The 27257-nt window shown below is 38.8% G+C and overlaps 2 protein-coding genes, 1 long non-coding RNA gene and 4 other non-coding genes across 10 annotated transcripts in view; 3 read left to right on the forward strand and 4 right to left on the reverse strand.

Moving 5' to 3' along the window:
- Positions 1-1927: 1927 nt before the first annotated feature.
- On the reverse strand, positions 1928-2545 carry LOC125178300. The gene is made up of 2 exons (XR_007156854.1): positions 2210-2545; positions 1928-2023 (listed from the first exon to the last, which is right to left on the reverse strand). It is a non-coding gene; the product is annotated as an uncharacterized LOC125178300 (long non-coding RNA).
- Positions 2546-7061: 4516 nt separating this feature from the next.
- Positions 7062-15734, forward strand: LOC108675007 (zinc finger CCHC-type and RNA-binding motif-containing protein 1). 2 transcript variants are annotated; one of them, XM_018162998.1, is made up of 4 exons: positions 7062-7281; positions 9692-9932; positions 14756-14959; positions 15284-15734. In XM_018162998.1, exons 2-4 carry the CDS (start codon positions 9796-9798, stop codon positions 15651-15653), a joined length of 711 nt encoding a protein of 236 aa, XP_018018487.1. In that variant the 5' UTR covers positions 7062-7281; positions 9692-9795; the 3' UTR covers positions 15654-15734. The 2 variants fall into 2 exon arrangements, with proteins under 2 accessions (XP_018018487.1, XP_018018486.1); XM_018162997.2 differs by lacking the exons at positions 7062-7281; positions 14756-14959; positions 15284-15734 and adding an exon at positions 11149-13959 and having other exon boundaries at positions 9869-9932.
- A 2951-nt stretch (positions 15735-18685) lies between these two features.
- LOC108675008 overlaps positions 18686-27257 on the forward strand; it is a 38708-nt gene continuing 30136 nt past the window's right edge. Inside the window, exon 1 of one of the 3 annotated variants that reach the window (XM_047881730.1) lies at positions 18686-18710. The gene's annotated coding sequence lies outside the window, so the exon portion shown is untranslated. Of the gene's footprint in view, positions 18711-18983; positions 19117-22827; positions 22850-27257 lie in introns of those variants that run through there. The other 2 variants (XM_018163000.2, XM_047881729.1) reach the window with 2 other exon arrangements.
- Trnay-gua lies at positions 22955-23039 on the reverse strand. Its single transcript is given in 2 exon segments — positions 22955-22990; positions 23003-23039. It is a non-coding gene; the product is annotated as a tRNA-Tyr (tRNA).
- On the reverse strand, positions 24231-24315 carry Trnay-gua. Its single transcript is given in 2 exon segments — positions 24231-24266; positions 24279-24315. It is a non-coding gene; the product is annotated as a tRNA-Tyr (tRNA).
- On the reverse strand, positions 24748-24831 carry Trnay-gua. The gene is given in 2 exon segments: positions 24748-24783; positions 24795-24831. It is a non-coding gene; the product is annotated as a tRNA-Tyr (tRNA).
- Positions 25071-25143, forward strand: Trnar-acg. The gene has a single exon. It is a non-coding gene; the product is annotated as a tRNA-Arg (tRNA).

A 27257-nucleotide genomic window follows, 5' to 3' on the forward strand; every position in this document is an offset into this window, starting at 1 on the left:
TTACTGATCTAATAAAAATAATTTTCATACTGATCTCGGGGCAGTGTTCCATATGTTGTAATATGACCTCACAGTGGTCAAGTAGCTCTTGCAGTTGCTCCGCTTGGTTTGACCCTCGAATTACAGGGAATTTGTCAACCCTGGCGATCAGGTCATCGGCGATCCTTCCTGTGGCTCCATAGAGGCGTTGTAGCTTGTCTCCGACGGCGTGAAGATCTTCTGAGGTAATTCTCCTACCAGAGGTGCGTCTCGTTTTTATAATTGCGCGCGGACGTCCCGACGAGTGGGTTTCCCACAATTGGAGAGTTTCGCGCGGGGAAAGCCGCAGGGTTTCCGCGTATTCGCGTAGGGTGGCCGCCCACGGTCAGAACTGAGTAGGTGTGCCATTGAAGCTGTCTATCGTTTTTTTAATCAGGTTTTGTTGTAACATATAGTTCGCGAACATTGTCAAGATGTCTTGGGTGTTGGGGTTCGAGGGCGATGCATGGTTGTTCTGGAGGAATGGGTTATTTGGGGAACATTCAGTGGGCGGGGGGTTTCGTCTGCTGTTGTGGTGATATGTTAGTGTGGGGAGTTGCCAAGATGTTTGGATTCGGGGGCGATGTCGGGTAGGTGTGGGAGAATGAGTTATGCGAGGTGCATTCAGTAAGGGTGGATTTAGTCTGGTGTTGCATGGTGTGACATGTTGGTGTGGTGAGTTGCCTGGATATTAGGGTTCGGATGAGATGTCGGGTTGGCCTGGAAGGATGGGTTATGCGGAGGACATTCAGTTGGGAAAAGTTTCGTCTGGTGTTGGTGTGATGGTGTGATATGTCGGTGTGGTGAGTTGCCTGGATGTTAGGGTTCGGGTGCGATGTCGAGTTGGCTTGGAAGAATGGGTTATGCGGAGGGCATTCAGTTGGGAAGGGTTTCGTCTGGTGTTGGTGTGAGGAGTTGCCTGGATGGGAAGAGCATTACGTGGGTTTAGGTCGGGATGCGGAGGCGTGTACGATCCGAGTGAGGGTGACGGTCCGTTTAGGTGTTGGGGAATTATGATCGAAGAGTAAGAAGGCAAAAGTGAGAGGTTTGGGCCGTAGTTAGGGAGTTTCGAAGCTGTAGATGGGGTGGCAGCCGGATGGACAGTGGGGGAGTCTTTCGAGCTAGAGAGTGGTGCAGAACTGGGGTGCGGGTGGAATCGGTCTAGAGGGGCTAGTGTGGAATGGATGGGGTTTGTTCGTAGTAAGGTGTCTAAGGAGGAGGTAGGTGTGGGAAGGTGACTGGGTTCACGCGGAGCGTAGGCTGTGGGCTCGACGACTGCAGGGTAATCTGGCCGTGCGGCTGAGACTGTTGGGGGTATCGACTCGTCGAGTTGCGAAGAGAGGGAGTAGCCTGATCGAACGGATGAAGTGTCGAAATGGAAGGATGAGACCCCATCGTGGTTAAGTTGTTTTAGGCGCTCGTTAATGAAAGCTAGGCTCTGCGCGCAGCCTTCCTGAAGACCGCGCTTATTATCTTTGGCAAGTTGCAGATCGGCGCTGCAGCCCTGCCGAAGTAGTGTCGACTTCAGAAGCTTACAGCAACGGTTGTACGAAATCATCTTATCTTTCAGGTTTCTGGACCACTGGATCAGCTGCTCTGGTTCGTATCTCGCGTTTTCCTCATCTAGGTTCATCGACGTTAAGGTGTCGATTTCGTCCTTTATAGTTTCTAGTAGCCTTTCTAGTTCGCTGCGGGGCAGCTGTCGTTCTCTTTTTGATGGTTCCGCGCTCGCCATCCTCTTCTCCTCCTTGAGCCTTTTGATATATTCCACTGGCACAACTGTATGGCTCAACATATACAAAAATAATGAATATTGAATTTAAATTTTAATAGAAGATGACTGAATTTCCGACTTCAGTTATTAACCATAACCAATTTCAACGAATCAGGAAAATAAGAAATGATTTGCTACTAGAAACTGAACAGGCTTTATTTAAGTTCAAAGGATGGATCAACGGCTGGCTCGGTCATCCATGGCTGGCCATGAACATCACACGGTACACGCCTGCAAGTAAACAAACCCAAGCTTGAGAATTAGTTGAATACAGTACATGGCTAATTAATATCAGTGTTCAACAAAAAATCGGTGGAATTCACAAATTAATAACGGTCCAATCCCAAAGGATCATCCAATTTTGAACAATTGGCTAGGAGCGAGGTAAGCAGGTTCTGGCCAAGAATCAAGCCTCACCTCTGACGTCTCCGAAGCTTCAAGGAGTGTAGCTTCCAGGAGTGTAGCACCACCGTGACCACAGCTGCTGAGCAGGAGAACGTCTGAGCTCCAGGTAGGGGAACCACGCTCTCGTCGAGCCACCAAAACGTCAGATCAAGAGGAGAGCAGGACCGCGGCCGAGGTCAGATGCTGCAGGTATGCCTTCCAAAAAAACTGCTAGGCAAACACAGGTGAAGCGGGAGCACCGTACGGTTAGGCTGGTGTGGGAAATCTGATTGTTCTTGCTGCTATTATTCTTCTTCGGGTTCGGCTTGACACCGGCCAGAAAAGCGGATTATTTACCACTAATAAATTTAATGAATTCCACCAGATTTTTGTACACAACAGGAGTGAAAGAAAAGTCCGGTAGATATTTTTCTCCGCTTTATTTCATATGGGTGACGTGGAATACTGCACAAAAGGGTTAGGATTAGGTACTGGCCTGGGAACGGGTCTTTAGACCATGATAATAAGAAACTACACAAAAGGGTTAAGATTAGGTACTGGCTTGAGAACGGGTCTTTAGACCATTGAAAAGTGTGCGGGATCCGCCATGTTTAACGATGCTATAGTCGCCGTCTTGGCTTCTAGCGGGAAGCGCCTCAAAAATTTCTTAGGTTTTTTACGTTGTTAGGGACGTCATGAAAGATTACAGTAGCTTAGGCTAAGAAATAATCACTACTACGCCTTAAATCTACTACGCCGTTGAAATAATTAGGAATTACTACAAAGGCACACGAACTGAAAGTTTGTCTCTGATCCGCCATGTCTGGCCACGCTATAGTCGCCATCTTGGCTCTTAGCGAGAAGCGCTTCAGAAGTTTCTTAGGTTTTTTTTACGTTATTAGGGGCGTTACGAATGGTTACAACATTTTATCAGTCTGCGGTTGCGCACAATTCATATAGGTAAGAGGGAAAGCACTTAAGGTTACTTATCACTAGAAGAAAATCCACGTCGGTCCGGGTAAAATCAGCACGGGTGTTTGCGCTATCTCACTGCAAGGCAGACTGAAGCTTGGGGTGTTTGTAGAGCAACCCAAGCGGGCCTGTTTGTCCCAAAGAAAACGGAGTGTCATTTAAGGGGGACTATGACAAAGTTCTGCCGGGTATAGATGATGTAGCTGAAGGGTGTGTTTGAAGCTGACGAGCGTCTCAGAGCGACGTCACAGTTACCGTTGTATTAATTTATATGGATGAAAATTTATTATCGCCTAATTTTATTGATAGAGTCTAATATGTTCATCTCAGTTTTAAAAATAGCAAATTGGAGATGTAGTCTATTTGAATTTGTGTGCGATATTTATAATAAAGATGCCGTCTAGTTATTACGCATTGAGACTCGCACCGCTTCAATAAAGCAGAAATTCTTGCGCTGCATAGGAACAGCATATGACTTTTGGTTGAAAAAACCTCACAAATAAGCAGCAATAACCATGAATCGCCAACGTTGGACTCTAAAAAATTTACCATGAATTTTCAACAGAATTTTGAGATTAGTTTGCTGCTTGTTTTAGACCATTTGATAATTCGATCATTTATGAAATTACTTATTATAAACTCAAATGCTGGCTGACTAGTATTGAATATTTTAAATTGTAAAGACAGTATTGAATTAGTTAACGTGATTGGTCGAACTTAAATCAATTATTTTGTATATTCAATTCACATGCGCGTTTAGTCTCTAACAGCCAAATAAATTTAATGACTTTTTGCATTGATTGTGGGTATGCATATAGGCTAATCAATTCCAGGGTATGCATATAGGCTAATATTCTTGCCACACATGCAAATATGAAACGGGACGTTAAACTTAAAAATTCGTGATCACCCAGCATTTTACAGGATTTTAATCGTTCATTTAAAATTTAGTTAGCGTTTTTGATCTTCCAGCATATATTTTTGCTGGTTCCTTAATTTCTTGTCTAGTGTTAATTATGAAGAGATTATATACATGCTATTAAACATAAATTTAAATTGCGGATTCTGTATTGCTAAGTATACCCGGAAATTAAGTTATATATAAGTATATTCTGTTCTAATAATAAATCTTACACAGTTAGATTTATTATTTTTACAGATTTAAACATGCTTCTGTGCAGTGTTCTTTACAACAGGCGATTTTCTTGTTAGTGTTAAACTGGCACACTGTTACGAATAGGTCCCATTGACTGAAAAATTCATCAATTGTAAACGTAATAAATGTATTATTATAATGAACAAAGTTCCAATTTCGTATATATTCTAAGTAATCGTTAGATAAAAAAGCAATTTTTTGGGGGTAAGGATGTGCACCACCGTAATAATGATATGAATTATAAATGTATTTACAGTTGTAGGCGATTGAGCGACTGTTCAGTTGACACGGGAAGAAACAACTAATGATATAGCTTTAAGTTTAAAATATTAATTGAAAACCAACATACCTGTACATTATTCATTATTGGGGCATGGGTTTTCAGTCATTGTATGGCCATCGTTTGCATGATTGTGTATGTTGAATTGTCTTAAAATAATTACTGGCATTAATGTTCAGATGTTGACCTCTTACGGTGCTCTCGATCCCGTTTTCATATAATTTATTTTTTATTTCTGAGCAGACTGATGTTGCTGTCTAATATCTGATCATCTGATGAAATATTAATTGTAAAATATTAGAATTAAAAATAAGTAAACAATGTTGATTTGTGCGTGGTGCTTATAACTAACTTTAAATTTCACATTTAACTCATTAATTTTAAAGCATGTCGTAAATTAAGTTTAATCTAGAAATTCAACAACGTATCGTTTATCATTCAGTTTTATTGGATCTTTTTTCTATTATTTTTCTCCGGCTATTATTATTTTTTCTCCGACTTTTCTATTATTTTTCTTCGAAGTGTTCATTTTAAAACTAAGATTTACCATAATGTTCCACCGTTATTTCTGTTCAAATGAATGCACAAAAAAACTTAGCATACTATTTTAAAAACGTGTAAATGTAACTAAATTTACAACTGAGGATTTTTTGTGAACTTTTCGATAATATATATTCAGCTGGAGGTAGAAATTAGTAGAATATACGACTTGATGTTCCAACAAAGCTGAAAAACTATTTCATTCTATAGGTATTGGTGGTTGTAGAACAAATATTTATAACCCACCATTTTCCATGTTTTCGTTTTGAAATTCCTAGTATGGTTTAATTACATTTATTTAGTTATTGTTAGGTTTGATGAGTGAAATTTGGCAGCTATTTTGGCCAGTGGTTACAGTCCACAGAGTGCCAAGATTACAGCCGTGCGGTGCGGGTTTGGTCCCAGCTACCTGCGACAATTTCTGGTTAGAATCGGCGAGGAGGCCGGGCGGTAAGCAAAGCAAAATTGGAGCCCGAGCAGCGAGTTGCGTGTTCGAAACCGCAAATAGCTGTGAACGTTCTGCGATGTTAAGAATTTCCGACCGGCCTACGGCCTGATAAATGCTGAAACTAACGCTGAACTATGCTTAAAATGAAATTCGGGCAAAAAATATTCGAAAGGAGCAGATGCATTACACATTTAATTTTTCATATTAAAACCGGTACGATAAGAATTAAGTACCGTGCAGATGTACAAAGCTCGTGATATCGTAAGTAGTTGCTGTACTAAAAATCAAATAAGCATCAAATATACTAAAGTTACGTGTGTATGCCAGATGTTATTCATTATTCGGTACCAAGAGCATTAACGATTCCTTGCTGTTAACAAATGTTAGATAAGTTATTTTTTAGATTAATTATGACACATGCAGTGCATATATAAGCACATAGGAATCTCTATTACTCGTACAATGTACCAACAATGTAATATACATTGTTGGTACATACATAACATACATTATACATAATACAACTACATGTTAACTTAAATGTAGTATTCATTTCCATCCTTCTACTGCGAACCGCTCCACTATGATCATGCGTGATAGACTTTTGTCCAATTTCTCAATGCTAATTGAAAGTTACGCAAGTACATTACCAAATTCGGCCAATTGGATTTGTTAAAATCTTGTGAAGAATCCCAATATCAGATGTGATCAATTAAATTTTGTCACTTCTACCGCTACAGATTTATCGAGGTTTAATATTCTTCCAGATGAATGTGTACCACTTTGGTCTTCAATTTCACTTCTTTCAAAATGCTATTTCCGGCATGCGGTGTTGACGTGACTAGTAATTAGTAGTATAGTATTTGTTCAGAGGACAAAGTTATTAGGTGCAAGTACCGCGAAATTAAATTCGATAGTTCCAGTAACTACATTTTCCAGGCAGAATGAAAACTGCTGGAAATTTATTGCAGGCAAGTCGAAAAATGGGCAAAAATATTGACCATTTGAGTTAGATGTAGATGTCGTAGATTTATAGTAAGCTTCACTTTATTTTTAAACAATATCCTTATGCCAGTTATCTCACGGGTAGGCCCGGTAGCCTTTGCTTGTGTTTCGCATAGCTACGACGCCCGCCATCCTATATCTGTCGCTTCGACTTACCGTTTACGTTATATGGATTTGAGAGTTTTAAACTTTAAGCCTTATAGTCTTCTTCGTAACTACATATGCCCCAAATTTAAGAGATAGTTTTCAATGATATTTTAACCTGGTTTTCAAGATTTTGACTAAGTACCAAGCTTTGGTCACAACACACAATGACGACTTCATAGTCGCCTTACGCTCACACAGTTAACAGTTACGGTCCGGTCGGGTTGGCCCTTCCTCAACACTAGTCAACAGTCAACTTCAACTTTTCAAGCCGCCGAGCAGACTATACTTTAAATTTTCAATGATATATCTTTGAAAATTAATTTATATCATATAAATATTGTCAATATAATATATTTAATTTTGAATTTATTGTTTATATATTGTACTTGTACTTCTTGAGGTAAAAACTTAGTAGCCTATTACTATTAGGATTTAGGAGAAGAATCAGAGCCTCAGAAGATTGTGTTTTTAACCAGCAATCGTTAATATTCAAAGTGATTTCAAACTAGAAGGTGTGGAATTAATTTTTCGAATTGGTAGCATTTCTGTGGAGTGTGGTGAGTGGCGACTGGCGACTAATGATTAGACTAATGTGTTTCATTGATATTTGATTCAGATGATTCTGTTGATTCATCACTGTTTAAATCTTACTAACTTGAAGTATTCATCAATCATCATTATACAGCATAATACAGAAATATAGTTCCTCCCTTCCTGGCGGGCCTGGCCTTATACCTTTGAACTTTTGCTGTTTGGTGGGACTGTGGTCTGTGCCCTGTGCCTGTGGGGCACTGGGGTCTGGCTGCTCTGGCATGACGGGGGCCATGGGGGCGATGATGGGGCCATCCTGGCCATGGCCCAATGCCCATTGCCCAGGGCCCCAGGGGCAGGCCATGAGGACCATAAGCCATTGGCATTGGGATTTGGGGCTGGGCATGGCCCGCATGGGCAATGAGCATCTACATTTAAAGTTATGTGGGGCTATAAAGTTAGGTACCGTTACTACCGTACCATAGAATGCTGCTGTACCTAGGTAGCTCTGGTGCTACTGTTAGTACTGTACGGTGTACCTAGCAGGCTAGCTCTGGTGCTGCTGTCATAGATTGTACCTAAGTTGTAACATACCTGCAATTGCAATAACCTGCTTTAAGGTTAAAAAATTATTGCCGCAATAATCAATGAACTAAGTTATGGGTTGTGGTTCAAAAAATTCAATTGGGGGCTGGGGCTGCGGGCTGCCAGGCAGGCCTGGGCTGTCAGGCAGGCCTGGGCTGTCAGGCAGGCCTGGGCTGTCAGGCAGGCCTGGGCTGTCAGCCTGTCATCGCTCTGCTTGTGAATGCTTATCAGCTTATGGCACATGATTCTTTTCTAAATTTTACCTTCAAAATTTATTTTGATAATGGCTAGGTTTAGATTTCAGAACTTCAAAAGAATTCGAAAAAATATGTAGCCTCAGTGTAGACAATGTAGGTTTAGAATTAGAGCCCCAAATTTCAAAACAACATAAAACATGTCTTTTTAGCTGAAACATTTTAGCAAACAAAAGCAGTTTTTGTTTTACTATCTTAATGGCATATGTAAAATTATAGGTGAAAATGTGAAATTGGCCTGGCTGCACAAAAAATTGCAAAATTGCACATCCTGCTATTCATGCACTGGAATTTATAGCTCATGTCATTCACTTATAGATTTTGACTGATTTGGAGTATTTTATCTTCAAAATTCTTGCTAAGCCTTATGCTAGTCACTAAAGAACAGAGAGCTCCAATTTCACAGAAACTAATCAGATTTTGTGTTTTATTATTGATTCTAAATTGTCATCTGATTGGAATTGGTTGGGGAGTTGTACTATGGATAGGCTAGACTGCAGGAACAAGTAGCCCAAGTTCCCAGACACACATGGCCTAGACCATATGGAAGGAGGGAAAAAAAAAGAGTAGGCTTTTTTATAACTAGGCCGATTCATGCATATAGCGATGTAGACCTTGCTAATTTCCAGGCTCAGGCTTGATCAATCTAGAGTACAGGAAATAATACTCATAGAATTCTTCTCAAGGTCTCAATTCTTATTGGCACTTTTTGTTAGCTACTTCACTGCCAGGGTAACAATATCATACGCTTTTTAACAAAATTGGATTAGGGCTTTTATTTCTATTGCAAAGTTGAATGAATTGCTGGTTTATTCTTGGGACTCAATGTTGAAATCAACATTCACTCATAATTGTAGTTGGAGACTGAAGGTCTATTTATAAACTTTAATTTTGGTCTCACAGGTTGGTGGTAGCAAGTCTTATTGATTTATCAATATATGTTGAGCCATAAATTATTGTGTATGAAGCAGACTATGCACTATGTGCATCACTCTAAGCATAGTCTGCTTAGAGTGATGGTTGATGAGTATATAAGTTGTGCCAAAATTGTGGAATTGCCAATTCTACGGAATTAGCAGCCAGTTTCCCAAATCTGTAGAATCAGTAATTCTATACCATAGGAATCTGGGGTTAGGTCAGTCAGCCAATTAGTTTTTTAGATAATTAAATATAAAGGAACTTGACCTAACCTTTTCTAACTCTGTCCATTTATGTTCTGACTCTAACTCTACTATCCAATTTTCTGAATCAGCAACAAAATGCTGATTCTACAGATTTCGCAAACTGGCTACCAATTTCATAGAATTGGCAATAGGTACCACAATTTTGGTGCAACATAGGTATATATTTAAGATCAAAGTAGCCAGGTGATTTGATATTAATGACAATCTTCAATCCTCCCTAGACAGCAGTTCATGATCAATAAAGATGAGGCCTGATTAGTCAATGGTTATGATGCCTTTCTATTCCAGTGAACAGCTTCCAGTGAAGCCTATCAACACTCCATACTGTAATTATACATTTAGAAATCTCCTTGAATTGCTACTCAAGCTAGCTGCAAAGTTAATACTGTAAACATTAATGAAGTTTTTTTCAGGTTCCTGCAGTCTAGATGATAGAGGAACAAAGTATCAAGACCAAGACACTGTCAAAACAAGCCGCACTTCTGCCTGCACGTGAAGAGAGCTGATCAAGTGTTGAATGCAGCAAATGATGCAGCATTCCAGTGGATCAGCACTAGCACCTTCACGCTCCACAGTTTACATTTCAAATCTTCCCTTCTCCCTCACCAATCAAGACCTCCATCAAATATTTGACAAATTTGGAAAGCTCATTAAGTAAGTTAACTTGCATGGGATTGTTTTTCTATTAGTTTAACCCATTTGTAGGTAAGTGACTACATATGGTCACTTCAATTCTCTGCTCAAAAAGACTCGCCATGGCCTCCAGTCTGTGTTTGAGGCAGTATTATCATGCCTTTGCCATTCACCATTTATCTGACCATCATTCCGTACATAGCATTAATCCCTACCATGCTAGATAATTAAAATGTGAGCATTCACATTGAATTTTTTACCTGAACAATGATACTGATGCTCAGTCTGCATTTTTTTAAAAAAGATGGAAGCACCGTCAAGTAGGGTGATTTTGGCCACCACTACAACAGAAACAAATGGCAGCAAAACAAAATAATAAATGTTGGCCTAAGTCACCCCAGTCACTTTGGCCAACGTTTATTATTTTGTTTTGCTGCCATTTGTTTCTGTTGTAGTGGTGGCCAAAATCACCCCACTTGACGGTAACAATATCTTCAATTAATCAATTTAACTGAACAAAATTGACTCAAATTGATGTAGAGAAGCTACTCTTAAGATTCAAATGTTTCAATTTGAATAATATTAATTATTTGCTGTGAAATGACTGTATTTAATAGCTTCCCTAACTGTGAATTTCTCCTTCAAAATGCTATGCCCAATTTAGGAAAATTCGCACTAGAAAATATATATTATGATTGTTCATACTCTCTCAGACTGGTTTCAGAAACATGAATTTCTTGATGTTTTTCTACTTGCATGTGAAAGAGTTAATGTCAACTAATTATTACATACACAAATACGATTCTGTACTGAACTGTCAATGTGCTATTTTCTATCCGGGGCTTTTTTTTAACACAGAGCTTGATTCTTGGTGCCATAGACTTGAGCTCTGAGTACAAGATTTTTGTTAGAAATTACTACTGTGAGGCTAGGATCAACAGCTTATGCAACATGGTACTATTTGCTTCTTCGCTTCTTCTAAAAAATGTCTCCAAATAAGGGAAAATTTCAGACATACTGACAAATACTGTAATTACCTAAATGATTTGTATTCCTTTCAGTTCAATTAATTTTTTTTCTCCACTCTCTTTATATGCCATGGTGCCAGTGTCCCTAAAGTGGGTCAAATCTCTTGCATTTTAAAATGACCATGGCATGCAAACTCCCTCAATGAATTTCAAGTGTAATTTTATTACTCTCCAAATGTTTATGTAATGTTCATGTCTCTTCTGTGCAGGCTGCCTTTTAGATTAATTCCGTGAGTTTTTTTCTGATCAACTCTTTTAAGAGAGAAATGATGAATGATTCTTTATCTTCTTCATTCGCTGCTGAGCGGCAACTGGACTTGCTTGAGTTATCTGCAGGTGAAAATTTAGAGGGTTATAGTTCCGTCTCTGTGAATGGTGGTCAAGGGAATCATGATGAACTTTCAACGCTTGATGATAATAAGGAGCGATTGAGGAAAGTCCTATTGAAATCCAAGAAGAGTCAATCTCGACAGAAGAAGAAAGCTCTGACAAGGAATTTGAAGAGTTTCAGTGCAGCAGAACTTCAACAAAGTGTTGCAGACTTTGCCAGGGGAGCTGGTGTGGTGAATGATGCACCATGCCTCTGGACTTCTTTTGTCAATGATCCTTTACTCCAGACTAACATCCACCCGGAACAAAAACCATTATATGATGTGAAGCCCGAGCTACTCTTACCTACTTCTAATCGCACGGTGCATACGGATGAAATTTCTGTATGCATAATGGATGCAGGCAACTCAAGCTATAGGATGTCGGCCCATGACCTAGCTCTGATTAACGAAGGATTAGAGAAGTTGATGTACAAAGACTTAACTATGACTTCAAAACTGAAAATATGCAACAGTTTCTTATCTGAGACAAAACATGTGTGGGTGATTTGTATGACCCAATTTACCGCAAACTGGGTGATTCTTAAGGTAAGGGAAATAGAAGCTTCCAATGGGCGCAAACTTTGCGCTCATCTTGTTGAGGATCTCACTTTTATGACGTCAGTTACCATGTTGGTACCAAAAGAGTGTGGTTTTGTTGATGGATATGCTAGCCTGATGCGCTTTCTTAAAATCCATAACCCTAGCTTGTGTATTGGGATCACTGCAGAAATTCCGCTATCAGTCAAAAGCAGACTAGGTGCTCGAATAGAAATGCCCGTCAATGGAAATTATTCAGAAGTGAACAATAATCCTAATGTTGATCAGTTGGGGGCATCACCTCAAGACACGGATCAAGAGAACCCAGGTAACAGTGAGAGCTTAGAACAGCCTGTGCCTCCCTGTATTGACAGCAGCGAACTTCAAGTACCTCGTCGAGCTCGCTCTATAACCTTCTATGCTGATGACGTCTGGGTACAAGAATTACAACAGCTTGGCCATGGTCCTTTTCTAGGTCTGCGACGTTTACAGTACGTTCTGGGTGACAGAAACATGGTTCGATGTAGTGATCAAATGCTGCCGCAGCAACAATTACCTCATAATAAGGCCAATAACTTCAATAAGACAAGTAACAGTCGTGCAGGCGCTGGTCGTCGAAACAGGAAGAAGAGATCTAATGCAGCTACGGCTACTGCTGGCCGTATTGGCACTGACTCAGTTGCGACCATCCCTCAGACAACTATTACTACCTTAACTTCTTCTGCTACGACTAGTATCCCTTCTCCCTAGTAAAACATTTACTTACGTCAACCACTATAGTAAAGTATCTAAATTAATTTTTAAATATAGTGTTTTGATCAAATTTCTATGGTGTCAAAGCTCTATTGATGGAATTCAGGGACAGGGGTTGTCACTAGTACCTAGCAGTTGTTTGCATTCATATTTAGATTTAAATTAAAGAAGGTGCAATTGGGACCTCGCTGACAAGCCCGTAGCTAGTACCTACGAGTTGTTTGCATTATTATTTATGTATGAATAAATGAAGTGGAGATTTTGGCCTAATACCGAGCAGTTGTTTGCATTATTCTTTAGATGCAAATAAACTAGGTGAAAATTAAGGTTACTATGCACTTGGCTGTCGTTCACTTTTTTTGACGACTTGTTGAATTAATTTATTTCTATATTGTATCGCATTCAATTTCTTTTGTACAGGGATCGAAAGCAGTTTTGTTTTTTGAAAATTTGCTTGTTTGTATGCATACTGTTTGCATTTAATATGTACTGATGTATTTTTGCCTGTGCCTTTGAATTTCATTCAACTTGATTTATCGTGCTTGCCATCAGTATTACTGATTGTTCAGATGCTACCAGTCAAGCTCAGCTCACACGATACGAAAATGTCTCTTTGAACAGCCAGGTTATTACTAGCATTTAAGGCGGCTCACATGAATGAATATGAAGTGAGACTCGTTTGCATTTTTCATTTGGAGGTTGACAGGAAGGTTCTGTTTTTAACCTGAAAGTACTACGTAAAACGTGGGCATTAAAAACGTAGTGTACGGGTATATTTTTTGTGAACGATTCTTCTTGATCACTGATCATACTCTTGTGAGAGTAGTAGGGAAGCTGTTCTGAAAGTGTCGAATTATTCGGTAATAAACATGTCGTAACAGTAGTTCTTACCTTAATTTCTATGTTTTTTTTCACATTGATTTTGCTATATGATGAATCAGGTCATAGAATGTGTTATTGGTCACCAAGTTTTGAAGCAACAGTTTCTGTTACAACAGCGGTGTTTGCAAGCTTAAGTCCTGCCCATCGGTCGCGGCAAGTAGTAAAATTGTTTCAAGAACCTCTCTCTGAGTTGTATGACGGGTTAATAATTTTTCCAGGAGCTACTGAACGGCAAATTCTTTTTACTTTTCAGGTATTGTGTACTGGAATTTTTCTTCTCAAAATTTGAATTTTCACATTTCATTTAACGTGTAATAATGCTGTTCAGCAAAAATAATTCAGTTATTTCTGTTTTCGTGAGGTTTATTGCTTGGCTTTCATAGAGTAGCGATTTCTACTATTTGCCGAAAAAAAATAAAGGAAAGAATATTAATGTTCAGGTACTGAAGTTATCAATAAAATTATTTTTGCCTTGCGTGTATTGTGTTTTCTATCCCTTGGGCAATTGATGTGGTCAGTTCATTTAGATATCAAAAGACCCTATGAAGGTGAATTAATTGTTTATTTTTTCCGAGCAACTCTTACCGCTAATCGTTCGTTGGAAATCACTTATAAAATGTTTACAGAATTTGCACAGAAATTACCCGTTTAATTTATGCACATTTAAACAGGCTATGAGTTGAGCTCAGACATTTCATGATCGGCGCTTGACAATTTCCCCAGAAAACAGTTTAATTTCAAAGTTTTGATGAATTTTAGCCTGAGATCACTTTACGAGCTGGCTCCGTCATTAGAGACGAGTGTTGCTAGCTCCAGTTTTTTTAACCACTAGCGGGAATAAAAATTTGTTTTTACAGGTTAGCCCTGCGGACGTTTATGATAATTAATTTCAGATGAATTATTTGCTGAGGAATGCTCCCTTGTAATTATATAACTTAGCTGAGGAAAAGTTGAGTTAAGTAGAAAAATTTGAACAGACGGGGCTGTAATTCAAATCTGTTTTGATAATGCCACTTACGATTTGAACAGATCAGACTGAAATGTAGTAAAGATACGCGAAATTTACCCTTTATTTAAAATTAATGTAATGCGTCGCGTACTTCAAAACATGAATCATTTATTTTAATTGATTTGATGCTATTGAATGCGACTAACCTAGCATTTCCAAGGAGTTACCTTAGCAAATTATCGTAACACTTTGTAACCTTCAAACGCGATATTTGAAACATTATCATGACAATGTGTAACGTTCAAATGTGAATTTCTACCCCAGAGTGACGATCGTGCGGGACAAGGTGACACGCAAGAGCATGGGCACGGCGTTCCTCCTGTACCTGACACGGACGGAGGCCCTGGCATGCGTGTCTGCTGTCAACAAGACCGAGCTCATGGGCCGGACGCTTACAGCAGCAATGGCTAAGGACAACGGCAGGGCTGCCGAGTTCATCAAGAGGAAAGAATATCCCGATAAGTCCAGGTAAATTATTGACGTATTACGGTTAAAAGTTTAAAATTAATTGCTAAAGATTTGTAAAAGTTTTCAAAATTGTTCTCAAAAAAAATATTGTTTCGATTGTATATGTTAAGAAAGTTAGAAAGTCACTTAGATTCATTTTTATACCCATGCTTACTATATCAGAGTACGCATATGCATATCTACTGTGTAAGCTAATTCAATGCTAATTTGACTATGCTCTTACAGTATTTGTGTGCAGAAATATTTACTAAGGTTGATATTCCAAAAAAATATAAGTATTACTATTATTAATAATGTTTGACGGCTTATGTTCCATGCTCTCAGATGCTATGAATGCGGGGAATTGGGCCACCTTAGCTACTCTTGTCCTAAAAACGCTCTTGGTGCTCGGGAGCCTCCAAAGAAGAAACGCAAAATTAAGAAAGGAAAAATTCCAGTTTCAAAAGTTAATCGTACAGATAAGTCTAAAGTTAGTGAAAAGGATCAAGAAGATGGCGACGAGGACTCGGATGGGGATTTTGAAGACGAATCTTTGAGTGGAGCTATCCGCTACTCGCAAGAACTGAGAGAAGCGGAGCAGTTTTTGGCTGGGTCCCGGGAAGTAACTGCAGCTGCATGCAGCAAATCTTCTGTGATAAAGAAGCAAAGTTATAAGCCTTCGTCATACTTCAGTGATGAAGAAGAATTAGAGTAAATAATCTGTTAACGATACCCAAACTCCAAAGATGTTAATCTTGAATAGCTTATTACAAATTAATTAAAATATAACATTATTCGCCACTAATTACTCTCATCCCGGGTTTTTGACCCTAACAAACTACATGCATGGACTTTTTTTGCCTAACATTTCTACTACAAAAGCGAGTTGGCGACAAAGCATTTTGCCTGAGTTACTTGGCGCGCTACATCGTTGAACCGATACAGCCGCACAGTCAATCTTTCATAATGATGTAATTCATCAAAACCCAGGCAAATATCAGTAGTAAAATGAAATAAAAAATTTTTATGGAAATATTTAATTATTATTCAAACATTAGTTCCAAACAAGTACAACTTGTAGCACAAGCAATCAATAACTGGTAATTGTTTAAAGTGCTGAAAAGTGAAAATTTATTTTAACGTCTAAACTACTTGTTCACGCGTCTCGGACAAATTTACGGCCATACTTGCGGCCGGTCTCGCTGCCGGACTCTGTACCTGAAATATCTCCCAAAGTACTGAACGTGGCTCGATGAAACTTGGTAGAAATATTCATTATGGCCTAACGGTGATGTTAAGCTCGTGACATTTTTTTTTAATATCGCCTTCATTCGTGAGTTATATGACGAAACGTGCCGAAATTTGCAGTGTACCAGAGATTTCTTCTTAAATATTGAACAGATTTGAACGAAACTTTGCATATACAGGGTGCGCCACAGAAACTTACTTATTTGAAAGGTCAATAAAAACAAAAGTACTTCAGTTATTGTTTTAAATTTTTTTTTATTCGAGAAAACAGTATCTGAGTCTTGGAAGAAAAAGTTCCTCGATCATGTTCCTGTAACGAGCTCCATTAACGGCAACTGCGCGTTCGTTTTCTTAAAAAAATAAGGACCAATTATTCCCATTACCTACGTCGCACACCAGACAGTAACTCGCTCACAGTTAAGTGGCTTCTGGTGAAACTCACGTGGATTTACACCACACCAATAACGCATGTTTATCCTGTTGACGCAGCCGGAAATGTGGAAGTGAGCCTCGCCACTGAAAAAAACGACCGCATCTTCAGGCAGGTTGTCAACCAGCATTTTACATGCATTTTGACGGGCAACAAAATCGCGTTCAGTTAATTCTTGCACTACAGCAAATTTATATGAGAAACAAACTTGGGAAATTTCCCCTTCAGATGCACCCCCTCTCGCCCTTCTACCCGACCAACTAACCGCACAGGAATTTTTTCAAATAAGTAAGTTTCTGTGGCGCACCCTGTGGAAAGCTAACCTCCCAACGGTGATGTTTAGCTCGTGATAATTTTTCGATTTTGCCTTCGTTGGCGAGCATTTTTCTCTTTTCCCTCATTCGTGATTTAAACAGCAAAATTGTGCTTTAATTCACAGTGTACCAGAGATTTCTTCTAAAATACTGAACAGATTTGAACGGCACTGCATATAGAAACCTAACCTCCCAACGGTGATTTTTAGCTCGTGACAATTTTTTCGATTTTGCCTTCGTTTGCGTGTTATACGGCTATACGGATAAACAACTGGCATTTCTCAGGCCGATTTTTGAACTTGCATTGACCAAGGGCCAAATACGTAAAGCCGTATAACTCGCAAACGAAGGCAAAATCGAAAAATTGTCACGAGCTAAACATCACCGTTGGGAGGTTAGGTTTCTGTATGCAAAATTTCGTTCAAATCTGTTCAGCATTTTATAAGAAATCTCTGGTACACTGTGAATTAAAGCACAATAATTTGCTGTTTAAATCACGAATGGGGGGAAAAGAGAAAAATACTCGCCAACGAAGGCAAAATAGAAAAAATTGTCGCGAGCCAAACATCACCGTTGGGAGGTTAGGTTTCTATATGCAAAGTTTCGTTCAAATCTGTTCAGTATTGTAGAAAAAATCTCTGGTACACTGCAAATTTCGGCACGTTTCGTCATCTAACTCACGAATGAAGGCGATATTAAAAAAATTGTCACGAGTCATTTGTTAAATCAACAATAGAGAGCTGTTATAAATTAAAAAAAAAAAAAATTTACATGCAATCAAATAAGATGAGTACGCTTGATGTCACAAGTTTTAATCAAATCAAGTACGTTTTCTTTTCAGTCTTTGAATTAATATCGCGCTAATGAAATTAGTATAGTCGCAAAGTTTAAGCCCCGTCTACACGTTCAAACTTATCGTCAGTCTTGCATGTCATGCCAGGTTTGACCGGTTTTGACGGAAGACTGAAGAGCGTCCACATGCTCAAACTTTTCTTCAGTTTTTAGTGCATTAGCGGCAATGGAGGAGCTAGTGCTGCTCGCTGCAGTGATCGGCACTGATCGCAGTTTTGCCACCATAATTAGGTTATAGCGATGCAAACGTACGCGGTGGTCCCGAAAATGGGTTTAAAAAATACCACAATGAGGGTTGATAGACAGCATCCCTACCAGCACCAGACAGCATTGACGACTTCATTTTGGCACATTCTTTTCGATAAAGAGTTTATTTTCTTCGTTACAAAGTCTCTGTTTGCTGTATGATCAACTTCTTTGAACTCAGCGATCAATGCCGCATAGGTAAGTGCTCTATTGTTCTTAACTTCTTGTCACTGTAGCTTTTTGATCGAATTTACCATAAACATGGGAAACTACGATATAACTCCATAAATTCACCAAAATAAATCGTGAAACCAGTGTCGGATATATCATGCATGGGATATGAAAAACTAGAGCTAGCGAGGAACAATGTCACAGCTCTCATCATCAATATAAACTGAGATTGAGTAAAAGTTTGACCAATTAGTCGGTTGCGCGTCCACACGCTCAAACTTATCGTCAGTCTTGCATGAACCCAAAGGTCTCGCCCGTCCGTCTTTTCCAGGTTTGTCAAACCTCAAACTCCGCTCACCCGTCATGCAAGACGTCAAACTTTGAGCGTCCACACGTTCCGTCTTGTCGTCAAATCTGGCATGACATGCAAGACTGACGATAAGTTTGAGCGTGTGGACGGGGCTTTAGAAAGAATAATAATTTGACAGAATGAACCAGGAGGATACTTGAGGTTTGTATGAATCCGATTATCCGAATGTTGTTTTTATGCCGTACAATTCAAATTCGCTTCGACAGTGATTTTACTGAGAGGTCTTTCTGAGTTTTTAAACTAAGTCTAAAAAAGAATTAAGTTAACATTAGGTTTTGACTCTACTGATCGCTTTTTGGTTTGCCCGCGGGCTTGTCCTCGCTCGAACCCAAACCGAATGCCGCTCTTCGGGGCCTCTTGGCTCCTTGCGTCCAGCGTGGCAGCGTCTTCCCACTACTTCAGTGATAATATGGATGTGAGGGTTGGAGGTGCGCTGTGTCTGTTGCTCCGGCCAGGGTTGTTGCAGTGGACTTCAGAGTGAACAGCAACGTAAAAGAAAATAGGATTTTATAATTATTGATGATATTCCTCTCTTCAAAGTAGAAAAGTAAGCAGTGTTGTGTTTCTATATATTCATTAGTTGAATCCTACAAATAGTGACGACGTGTGACCAAAATACCAAATCTACTATACCTAGGCTATGCTAACTAAATCATTTGTGATTAAGTTAGGCTTAGTTTACAGCTTAAATCTAGAGTCTAGACTTCGGTAGTTTGACTCTTGAGCTAAAATTAATCAGCATGTGATCATAAATTCATAATCCCTTAATCTTACATGCCTTCTCGTTAGGTATAATGATTTAAACTTGGAAATAATTTTCATAAATGTGAATTTTGCTTTATTTAAAGATGAAAAAATTGCTGGCAAGTGGCAAGGTACCTAGGTATATCCCCGGACCCCAGGTTTATTTTTGAGACTGAAGTCTAAAACGCGAAGCATTTAGCATTGCAGCTTCATGAACACACGTAAAGTTCTCGCAAGTCGGTCGGACTAGCCTACTAGGCCCTATAGAAAGAAGGGAAGTCAGGATTATTAACTTCACCTAATTTTGGTATTTTTAATGTCCAAAACTCCAGTATTTATAGTATTGAGATTGAAGAACAGAAGAAGCTCGGTATGTTTTGGCTCGCCTAATACCACGGTCCACGATCCTGTAATAGGGTTTGATTTACATTACGAAGTTTTTACTTCTTATTACGCATAAAGTGTAATGCCAGTATTTATTTGGTTAAGAAAAACGATAAATGTCATTGAAGGACATACACGTATCACGCAACGGCTTGTTTTTGTGGTAACTTGTCATGCCGCGAATTCCGATGCATGCGCTTTCAAAGAATTGCACTTAATGCACTAGGTATGCTTACTCCTTTACTTCTTTCGACAAAGCTTTTAGGGACGATGAATCGAGATGTGTGATTTGTAGACTGACTGATATTTATTAAAATTTGCTTACGTTTTCAACTAAGATCAGCCATACTTATGTAATGAATGACATACCGCAAAATTCGACTGTTACATTTATTATTTTAAAAAATTTACGAGTTTGAGCTTACTAGTACGAAAAAAAAAATTAATATTACTCTCAGCTCGGGTTCGAAAGAATTGATTCAATGATTGTTGTGACTCGTGAACATGCCACAGCTAGAATTAAGTTTGAGGACAATGCAGATTGCAGAACATGGTATTGATGGTAATGCCAAATTGCCAATGGTATTGACCTTAGTGTCTGAACGCGACCGGTGTTGAATCCGTCTTAATTAAAAGAGCTTTTGCATCGACGTTCCTCTTTCAAGTTTTTATTTAAAAGCACAGCGCGCGCAATAATGACTGCTGTCTTTCCATGACCGGATGACCCGCTATAGCGGTGCGTTGCCTGGCCGTGAGCCGTCGTTTGACTACGGCTACGCGGTTTCCGTACACTCTTTATTTCTGCAGGATTTACGTACCATATGTTTCATTCTGTTTCCCTAGTGTGTTGTCTGCGATGTTTCCCTAGTGTGTTGTTCAGTTGCTGCCTGTCTCATTTTAATTTTTAGCCCATTTTTTTTATTTAGGAGAAAAGTTAACAACTATCTAGAGTTTTAAGGTACGTATTTAGTATTATTTACCGCGAACTAAGCAGTCAGTCTAACGGCGAGTTTGTAATTTTCCTCGGTTATTTGCCTTTAATCTACTCTGACAAATATCAATTGTGTATTAGCTAAAACATTATGGCGTTCATGTCCATTGTACCTTACAATGCTTCATACCATTCAATCCGGATGCTACAAAGGAAAAGTCAAATTTGGTCCCTTCCATCCGTAAAATTACTTACGCTGATTTACGCTTCAGTCGTCTTTTTTGGTTAGTGAATGGTGTTTTTGGTATTGATTATAAAACGCTTGGCATTTCATCTCTTTTCGGTATTGATCGTGAAACGCATTGGTATTTCCCTGCACATCATGGCTAAGCGTACGCACGATCGCGTTTCCATAGCGAGCCTCTCTCAACTTCTCCCGCAGCGCCGACGTCTCACAGGCAATTCTCGAATCGTACGCCTCCTGAATTGCTGATTAATATCCTGCTGGACTCCCTTTATTCGGAATATCCTCGATTTCGTTTTTTTCTCACGGTCTTATTTATCGTTAGTGGTGGTCTATTTTAAGTTTAAAGCCTACGTGCGTCCACTGTACGTATATTTTTGAGCGATTTGGCACGTTTGAAAAAATAAACTTGACTAATAATTAGGTGCATGAAATACGAATGGAATCAGGCACTGCACGCATATAAAATCTCGTAAATAGTATAGGAATAATTCCAAATCGTAAATTGTGGGAATGCATTTTCAACAGATTTCGTAGTTTATTGTATTGTAGTTTTAATTTCTTAGTTTATTCTATTGCTTGAATTATCAAACGAGTGTATCTCTATCCATAATGTTTGGCTATATCTAGAAACGTCTAGCGGCTTGTGAATTCTCTCAAGTTTGCTGTGTTCAGCCAATTTCTTATACACGTCAGCTTTCAGCGCCTCAGTTTTAGGATTTAGCCGGCGATCCCCGCGGCTATTGAGATAAGAGAGCCGCCCATGCCGCTCCGAGCGCGAGCGCTGCCTGGTGCGGCGATCCTCCTCTGGCACCTCATGTTGCCTCCTGTCACCTAGCTCCTGTCACCTAGCTCCTGTCACCTAGCTCCTGTCACCTAGCTCCTCCTGTCACCTAGCTCCTCCTGTCACCTAGCTCCTCCTGTCACCTAGCTCCTCCTGTCNCTGTTACCTCCCTTTACTGCCTCCTCTTACCTACTTCGGTTATTTCTGTTACCTCCCTTTACTGCCTCCTCTTACCTACTTCGGTTATTTCTGTTACCTCCCTTTACTGCCTCCTCTTACCTACTTCGGTTATTTCTGTTACCTCCCTTTACTGCCTCCTCTTACCTACTTCGGTTATTTCTGTTACCTCCCTTTACTGCCTCCTCTTACCTACTTCGGTTATTTCTGTTACCTCCCTTTACTGCCTCCTCTTACCTACTTCGGTTATTTCTGTTACCTCCCTTTACTGCCTCCTCTTACCTACTTCGGTTATTTCTGTTACCTCCCTTTACTGCCTCCTCTTACCTACTTCGGTTATTTCTGTTACCTCCCTTTACTGCCTCCTCTTACCTACTTCGGTTATTTCTGTTACCTCCCTTTACTGCCTCCTCTTACCTACTTCGGTTATTTCTGTTACCTCCCTTTACTGCCTTCTCTTACCTACTTCGGTTATTTCTGTTACCTCCCTTTACTGCCTCCTCTTACCTACTTCGGTTATTTCTGTTACCTCCCTTTACTGCCTCCTCTTACCTACTTCGGTTATTTCTGTTACCTCCCTTTACTGCCTTCTCTTACCTACTTCGGTTATTTCTGTTACCTCCCTTTACTGCCTTCTCTTAGTCTTACCTACTTCGGTTACTCTCTGTTACATTCTTATGTTCCTTTGCTCAGCATCGAGTGAAGAGGCATGGACAAGTATTTATGCATTTTTCCTGTCTGACAAAAATGGAGGTGAAATAATTACGAAATTTCCTCCTTGTTTTATAAAAATGACCTATAATAATGAGATTCCATTACTAAGATTTTGTTTTGCTCTTATTTCTTAAAAGTTATGTTTTTGTGCAGTATATATTTACGGGAATGCCAACGAAAGTCAGCTCATTATGAGGTCCTGAATGAAATCTGCCTTCCCGTCTAGCGACAAGCCTCCTGTCTGTGCTACTCGAGGTCAAAATCGTTTTGCTTTGTTACTGAGAGAACTTCTCTTCCAACAGGTCTGAGACAATTTCGTTTCAGTCTTGCATGATTGGTGCTTATATTGGCATAATTGGTGCTTATATATATAACTGTTTTGTGAAATTTCTGGACTGCAAAATGTTTCCTTCGAACCGGATTTGAACCAGTGACCTATGGATAGCCGTATTCCACTACAGTCCACCGCTCTACCAACTGAGCTATCGAAGGATGCATAATAGGGAATTGTTTATTTATATATTTTCTTTAGCAGGTCTTGGCGTTACCTGGGATCTATTATCCCTGAAATTCCGTTATCCCGAATCCCGTAATATTAATGAAGCGGCTTTATGCTACTTAATAAAACACGTCCAATAACGCATTTTTGTGTAGTTCAATAAAACACGTCCAATAACGCATTGAACTTTCTTTGTGTTTTTCCAAAGTATAAAATTTATTTTCTTCAAAACAAATTTACATGTAGCAACTAAAAATATCATATTTAAATTTTTGTTACAATTCTCTCCACACAGTTTTGCAATGCCTTGAAATTGTCTGGCTACGAATAAATTTCAAGGTCCATGTAATATATCGCTAGGATAAGTATTGTAGATGCGCGCTCGAACTGCCCTTTGTATACGTTGCAAGGCTTCAAACGCTTATATATGTAGCGCCGAAATCGCGGAATTGCGAATTCCATGGAATCGGGTGCCAGTTTGCTGAATCTGTAGAATCAGCATTTCTATACTATAGGAATTTTGGGTTAGGTCAGTTGGCCAATTTATTTTTTTAAATATTTAAATAGGAAGGAACTTGACCGAACTTGATCTAACCATTCTTACTCTTACTGAAACGTCCGATTTTCTGAATCAGCAACGAAACGCTGATTTTACAGATTCGGCAAACTGGCTGCCGATTTCATAGAATCGGCAATTCTGCGATTTCGGCGCGATATATACATACCCACAAACACACTTTGACAAATATATGTAAGACCTTTAATTATTATATTCCAAAAAAATCACCCTTCATTAATATGTGTCTAAGCTCTTCATTCATATCAATAGTAGATAGGTAATCTATTCGTTGTGAGTTTTATAACACATCGATTTCAGTTTCATAATCCCATTTTCTATCAATGGTTTTTGTGTTTTTCAAAGAATCAAAAAATATCGATTAGAAATGCAGCTATATTTCATCATTTAATAAACTTATTAATTTTAAAACGTCTTGAAAATATCTTTGTCGGTAAAAAACATTTTATGAGACTAGTGTACGTGGCTCGACAATTTCCCGTGCACTTTTTTTTTATAAATGAGCCATGGGATTGTCAAACTATAATCACACGTTACGTTTCGTGACTTCGCAAGATTTGAAAGTGAGATTGCAATTCTAACAAACTTGTGTTTAAAAAATTCATTTTCCTTCGAACCGGATTTGAACCAGTGACCTATGGATAGCCGTATACCACTACAGTCCACCGCTCTACCAACTGAGCTATCGAAGGATACATGTGCTTACTGAGTGCCTCATTATTTTTTATGATTGGAAAAGGCATGATATTTAGTGCTGATTTCCCCTATTTATGCTCGGCGATTCATAAAAATATTGCAATGGCACCTATACTGTAAATAGCGTTTTCGTGTTATCTTGATGCCTAACATTTGATATGCTTTACTTAAAAAAAAATCCAAATTTGGCTGGGAGGATGATCCCACGAAGCATGTGGATTGTTTACAAATTTGTGATAGTAATTCTCAACCTGATTTACATCTGTTTCAACACGACGGCGAGTCAAAATACTATTCTATGTTCGTTCCGTAGTCATCAAGGTATGTTTGATTTTTATCAAGATAGGTTTGAACTCGAGCGACTTACTTCGTGGTGATGAGTGAAAAAATGATGAAACTGATGTCTTAATTTTAATTTTAAAATATTTTCCTTCGAACCGGATTTGAACCAGTGACCTATGGATAGCCGTTTCCTCTACAGTCCACCGCTCTACCAACTGAGCTATCGAAGGATAATTTGGTGCACAACTAACTTCTATGGAATTTATCGTAATATCTTGTGATTCTTGTCAACATGTTGTCAGTGCTTGGATTGGATTGCTCACTAGCCTGTTACATTGAGCTTGATTCTTAAATTTTTTTGCGTAAATATATTTTCATATTTATGATCTGCAAAGGAAAGCTATAATGAGACATAAAGAGAATTGATTAAACATCTGCTATCTAATATACAAATAAGGCGTTGGGTATCGGCCTTGTGGCGCAATGGATAACGCGTCCGCCTACGGAGCGGAAGATTCCAGGTTCGAGTCCTGGCAAGGTCGGAAAAGTTTTTTCAGGACCCCGTCGAATTATCATATTGCCAAAAATGATCTAGAAATCATAATCATGACGTTCATTATGTCGCAGTGATGGGTCTATGGGGCCTATGGTCATTGAATAATTAAAAAAAGGACTTCCCAACTTCTTATGTTTTTTGTAAATGTTACAATAATTTTTACTGTGTTCCTAACGGGTATCTGTGTAAATGTTGAATAAAATCCTTATTGAAAGCGTTATAATTATGTAGCTACCGTTTTTTGAAGGAACGCAAGAATCCGATGAGCGATGCATTATAAGTTCGCTGCATCAGTCGTTATAGTTGTTGCCGTTGACTGCCCGTAAGTAAAATCAGTTGTTTTGCGGCGCCAAGATGAGCGCTTTGTTTAAAATTAATTTACTTCTTGAAATTTCCAAAATTTGTATAGATAATTAACGAGTGAGAGAGTTTTGGCAGATTTATTTTACAGACAACTTTAATTCAGCTTGAGTGTATTCTGCCCACAGTAAAAGAAATTTCACCCGTGCAATCTTGATAGCAATGCGAATGAGAGGTTCTTTCTTCTTTCTGTTGATTAGTTTTGGTCCTCACAATGTTTGTTCTGTCACATAAATAATATATTTTTTCGATTTATGTTATTGGATGTCCATTGATTAACGTAGGCTTAAAATGGCGAGCTTAACCCTTCATGTGACCGGTCTCATATAATTAACCTCTTGTTCTTCCAGGATGTTTTGGTCAAATGTAGAATTAATCATCAATTGATTCTTGCTAGAATAAAAAAAGCATGAAACAGCTCCAAATGATAGAAAATTCAAGATTTAGTTCGCTGCCACTAATATGGACTGATATTCGAATACAAATTTGCACGAAATAAAAAGAAATAGATCTAAATTTTGTGTATCACGTGAATGCAGCCGTAAACACTCACGAAATAAAAGACAAATCAACATTTTCGCCTTCGACGTCGCGTGAACGAAATCATTTCGTCGCCGCTGCGGGATCACAGGATTGCTTTATTTCGTAGGTTTTCCAGTTTCTGCGCCGGCTTTGGGTCGTTAATGAACCTATTTATGGCCAGCACGTGACCGCTTTCCCCTTACTCCTTGATTGCCCTCTAAGTTAATTGTCACTTTAATTTTGATAACAGTATTAATAATTCTTTAGTTTGACGTAACTTTTCCCGTTTCAGGTTTACATTCTCTGACTGCCTTGCGTGCCGAATTTAAAAATGTTCACACTTATTGTCATTGAATTTTCTAGTGACTGGATAATTCTTGTTATTCCCTTGTTCAAATACGATGCTTTTGTTGATCTATATTGGTCGGTTACGTGTGAACTGGCACCAGAAACAATAGATTGTGTGTGCAATCAGCAAGTAGAGAAATAAACTGTTTCAGAGATTAATGAAGCTTATTAAATGTCTGCATAATTTGAATATGTCCCGGTACCGCTTGATCGTTCGATGTAAATTGCTTTTTAACACGTTTTTCTTAACTCAGCTTCGCGTTTGTTGTTTGTTTGTTGTTGTTAAAATTGACAACGAAAATTAGCCCACTTCTTAATGCTCTAGAGATCTGAAATTCGGCATGCAGGCTATTTTCGCCTAACAATTTCAGATACAATCATAAAAACTAGCAATTAGAGACCTAAATTAGCTTAATTGAGTAAAGTATATATATTGTATATATATATAGTATGACGTGCGGGCGCTCACGTATTATAGACGAGCAGGCCCTGACGCTGCGTATCATCGATACGTACGTCAAGAGATGAAGATTAGAGTAGAAAGTAGAATATAAACTATATAATTAGGACTAAAACGGACTAAAAAGGAGAAAATAAAATACTTAAAAAAATAAAAAAAACACGTTTTTCTTGTGGACTAAAAAGTAGAAAATAAATTATGGCTCGCCCCAAAAAACGTGGGTCGAGCTGTACGTTCACCATCAAATTTCCAAAATTCGTGTTGTGTGCTTTTCGCTTTAATCATAAAGCTGCCCGATACACGTTTTTTGGGGCGAGCCATAATTTATTTTCTACTTCTTAGTCCACAAGAAAAACGTGTTTTTTTAAAGTTTTTTTTTTAAGTATTTTATTGACTGTACAATTTGTTTA

The sequence above is a fragment of the Hyalella azteca genome, unplaced genomic scaffold (genome assembly GCF_000764305.2).
Source record: "Hyalella azteca isolate HAZT.00-mixed unplaced genomic scaffold, Hazt_2.0.2 contig8729, whole genome shotgun sequence".
In the NCBI taxonomy this organism is placed as follows: Eukaryota; Metazoa; Arthropoda; class Malacostraca; order Amphipoda; family Hyalellidae; genus Hyalella; species Hyalella azteca.

Excerpts from the sequence above, each read along its gene's own strand:
- LOC108675007 (XM_018162997.2), top strand. The coding sequence starts at position 11,206 with ATGATGAATGATTCTTTATCTTCTTCATTCGCTGCTGAGCGGCAACTG.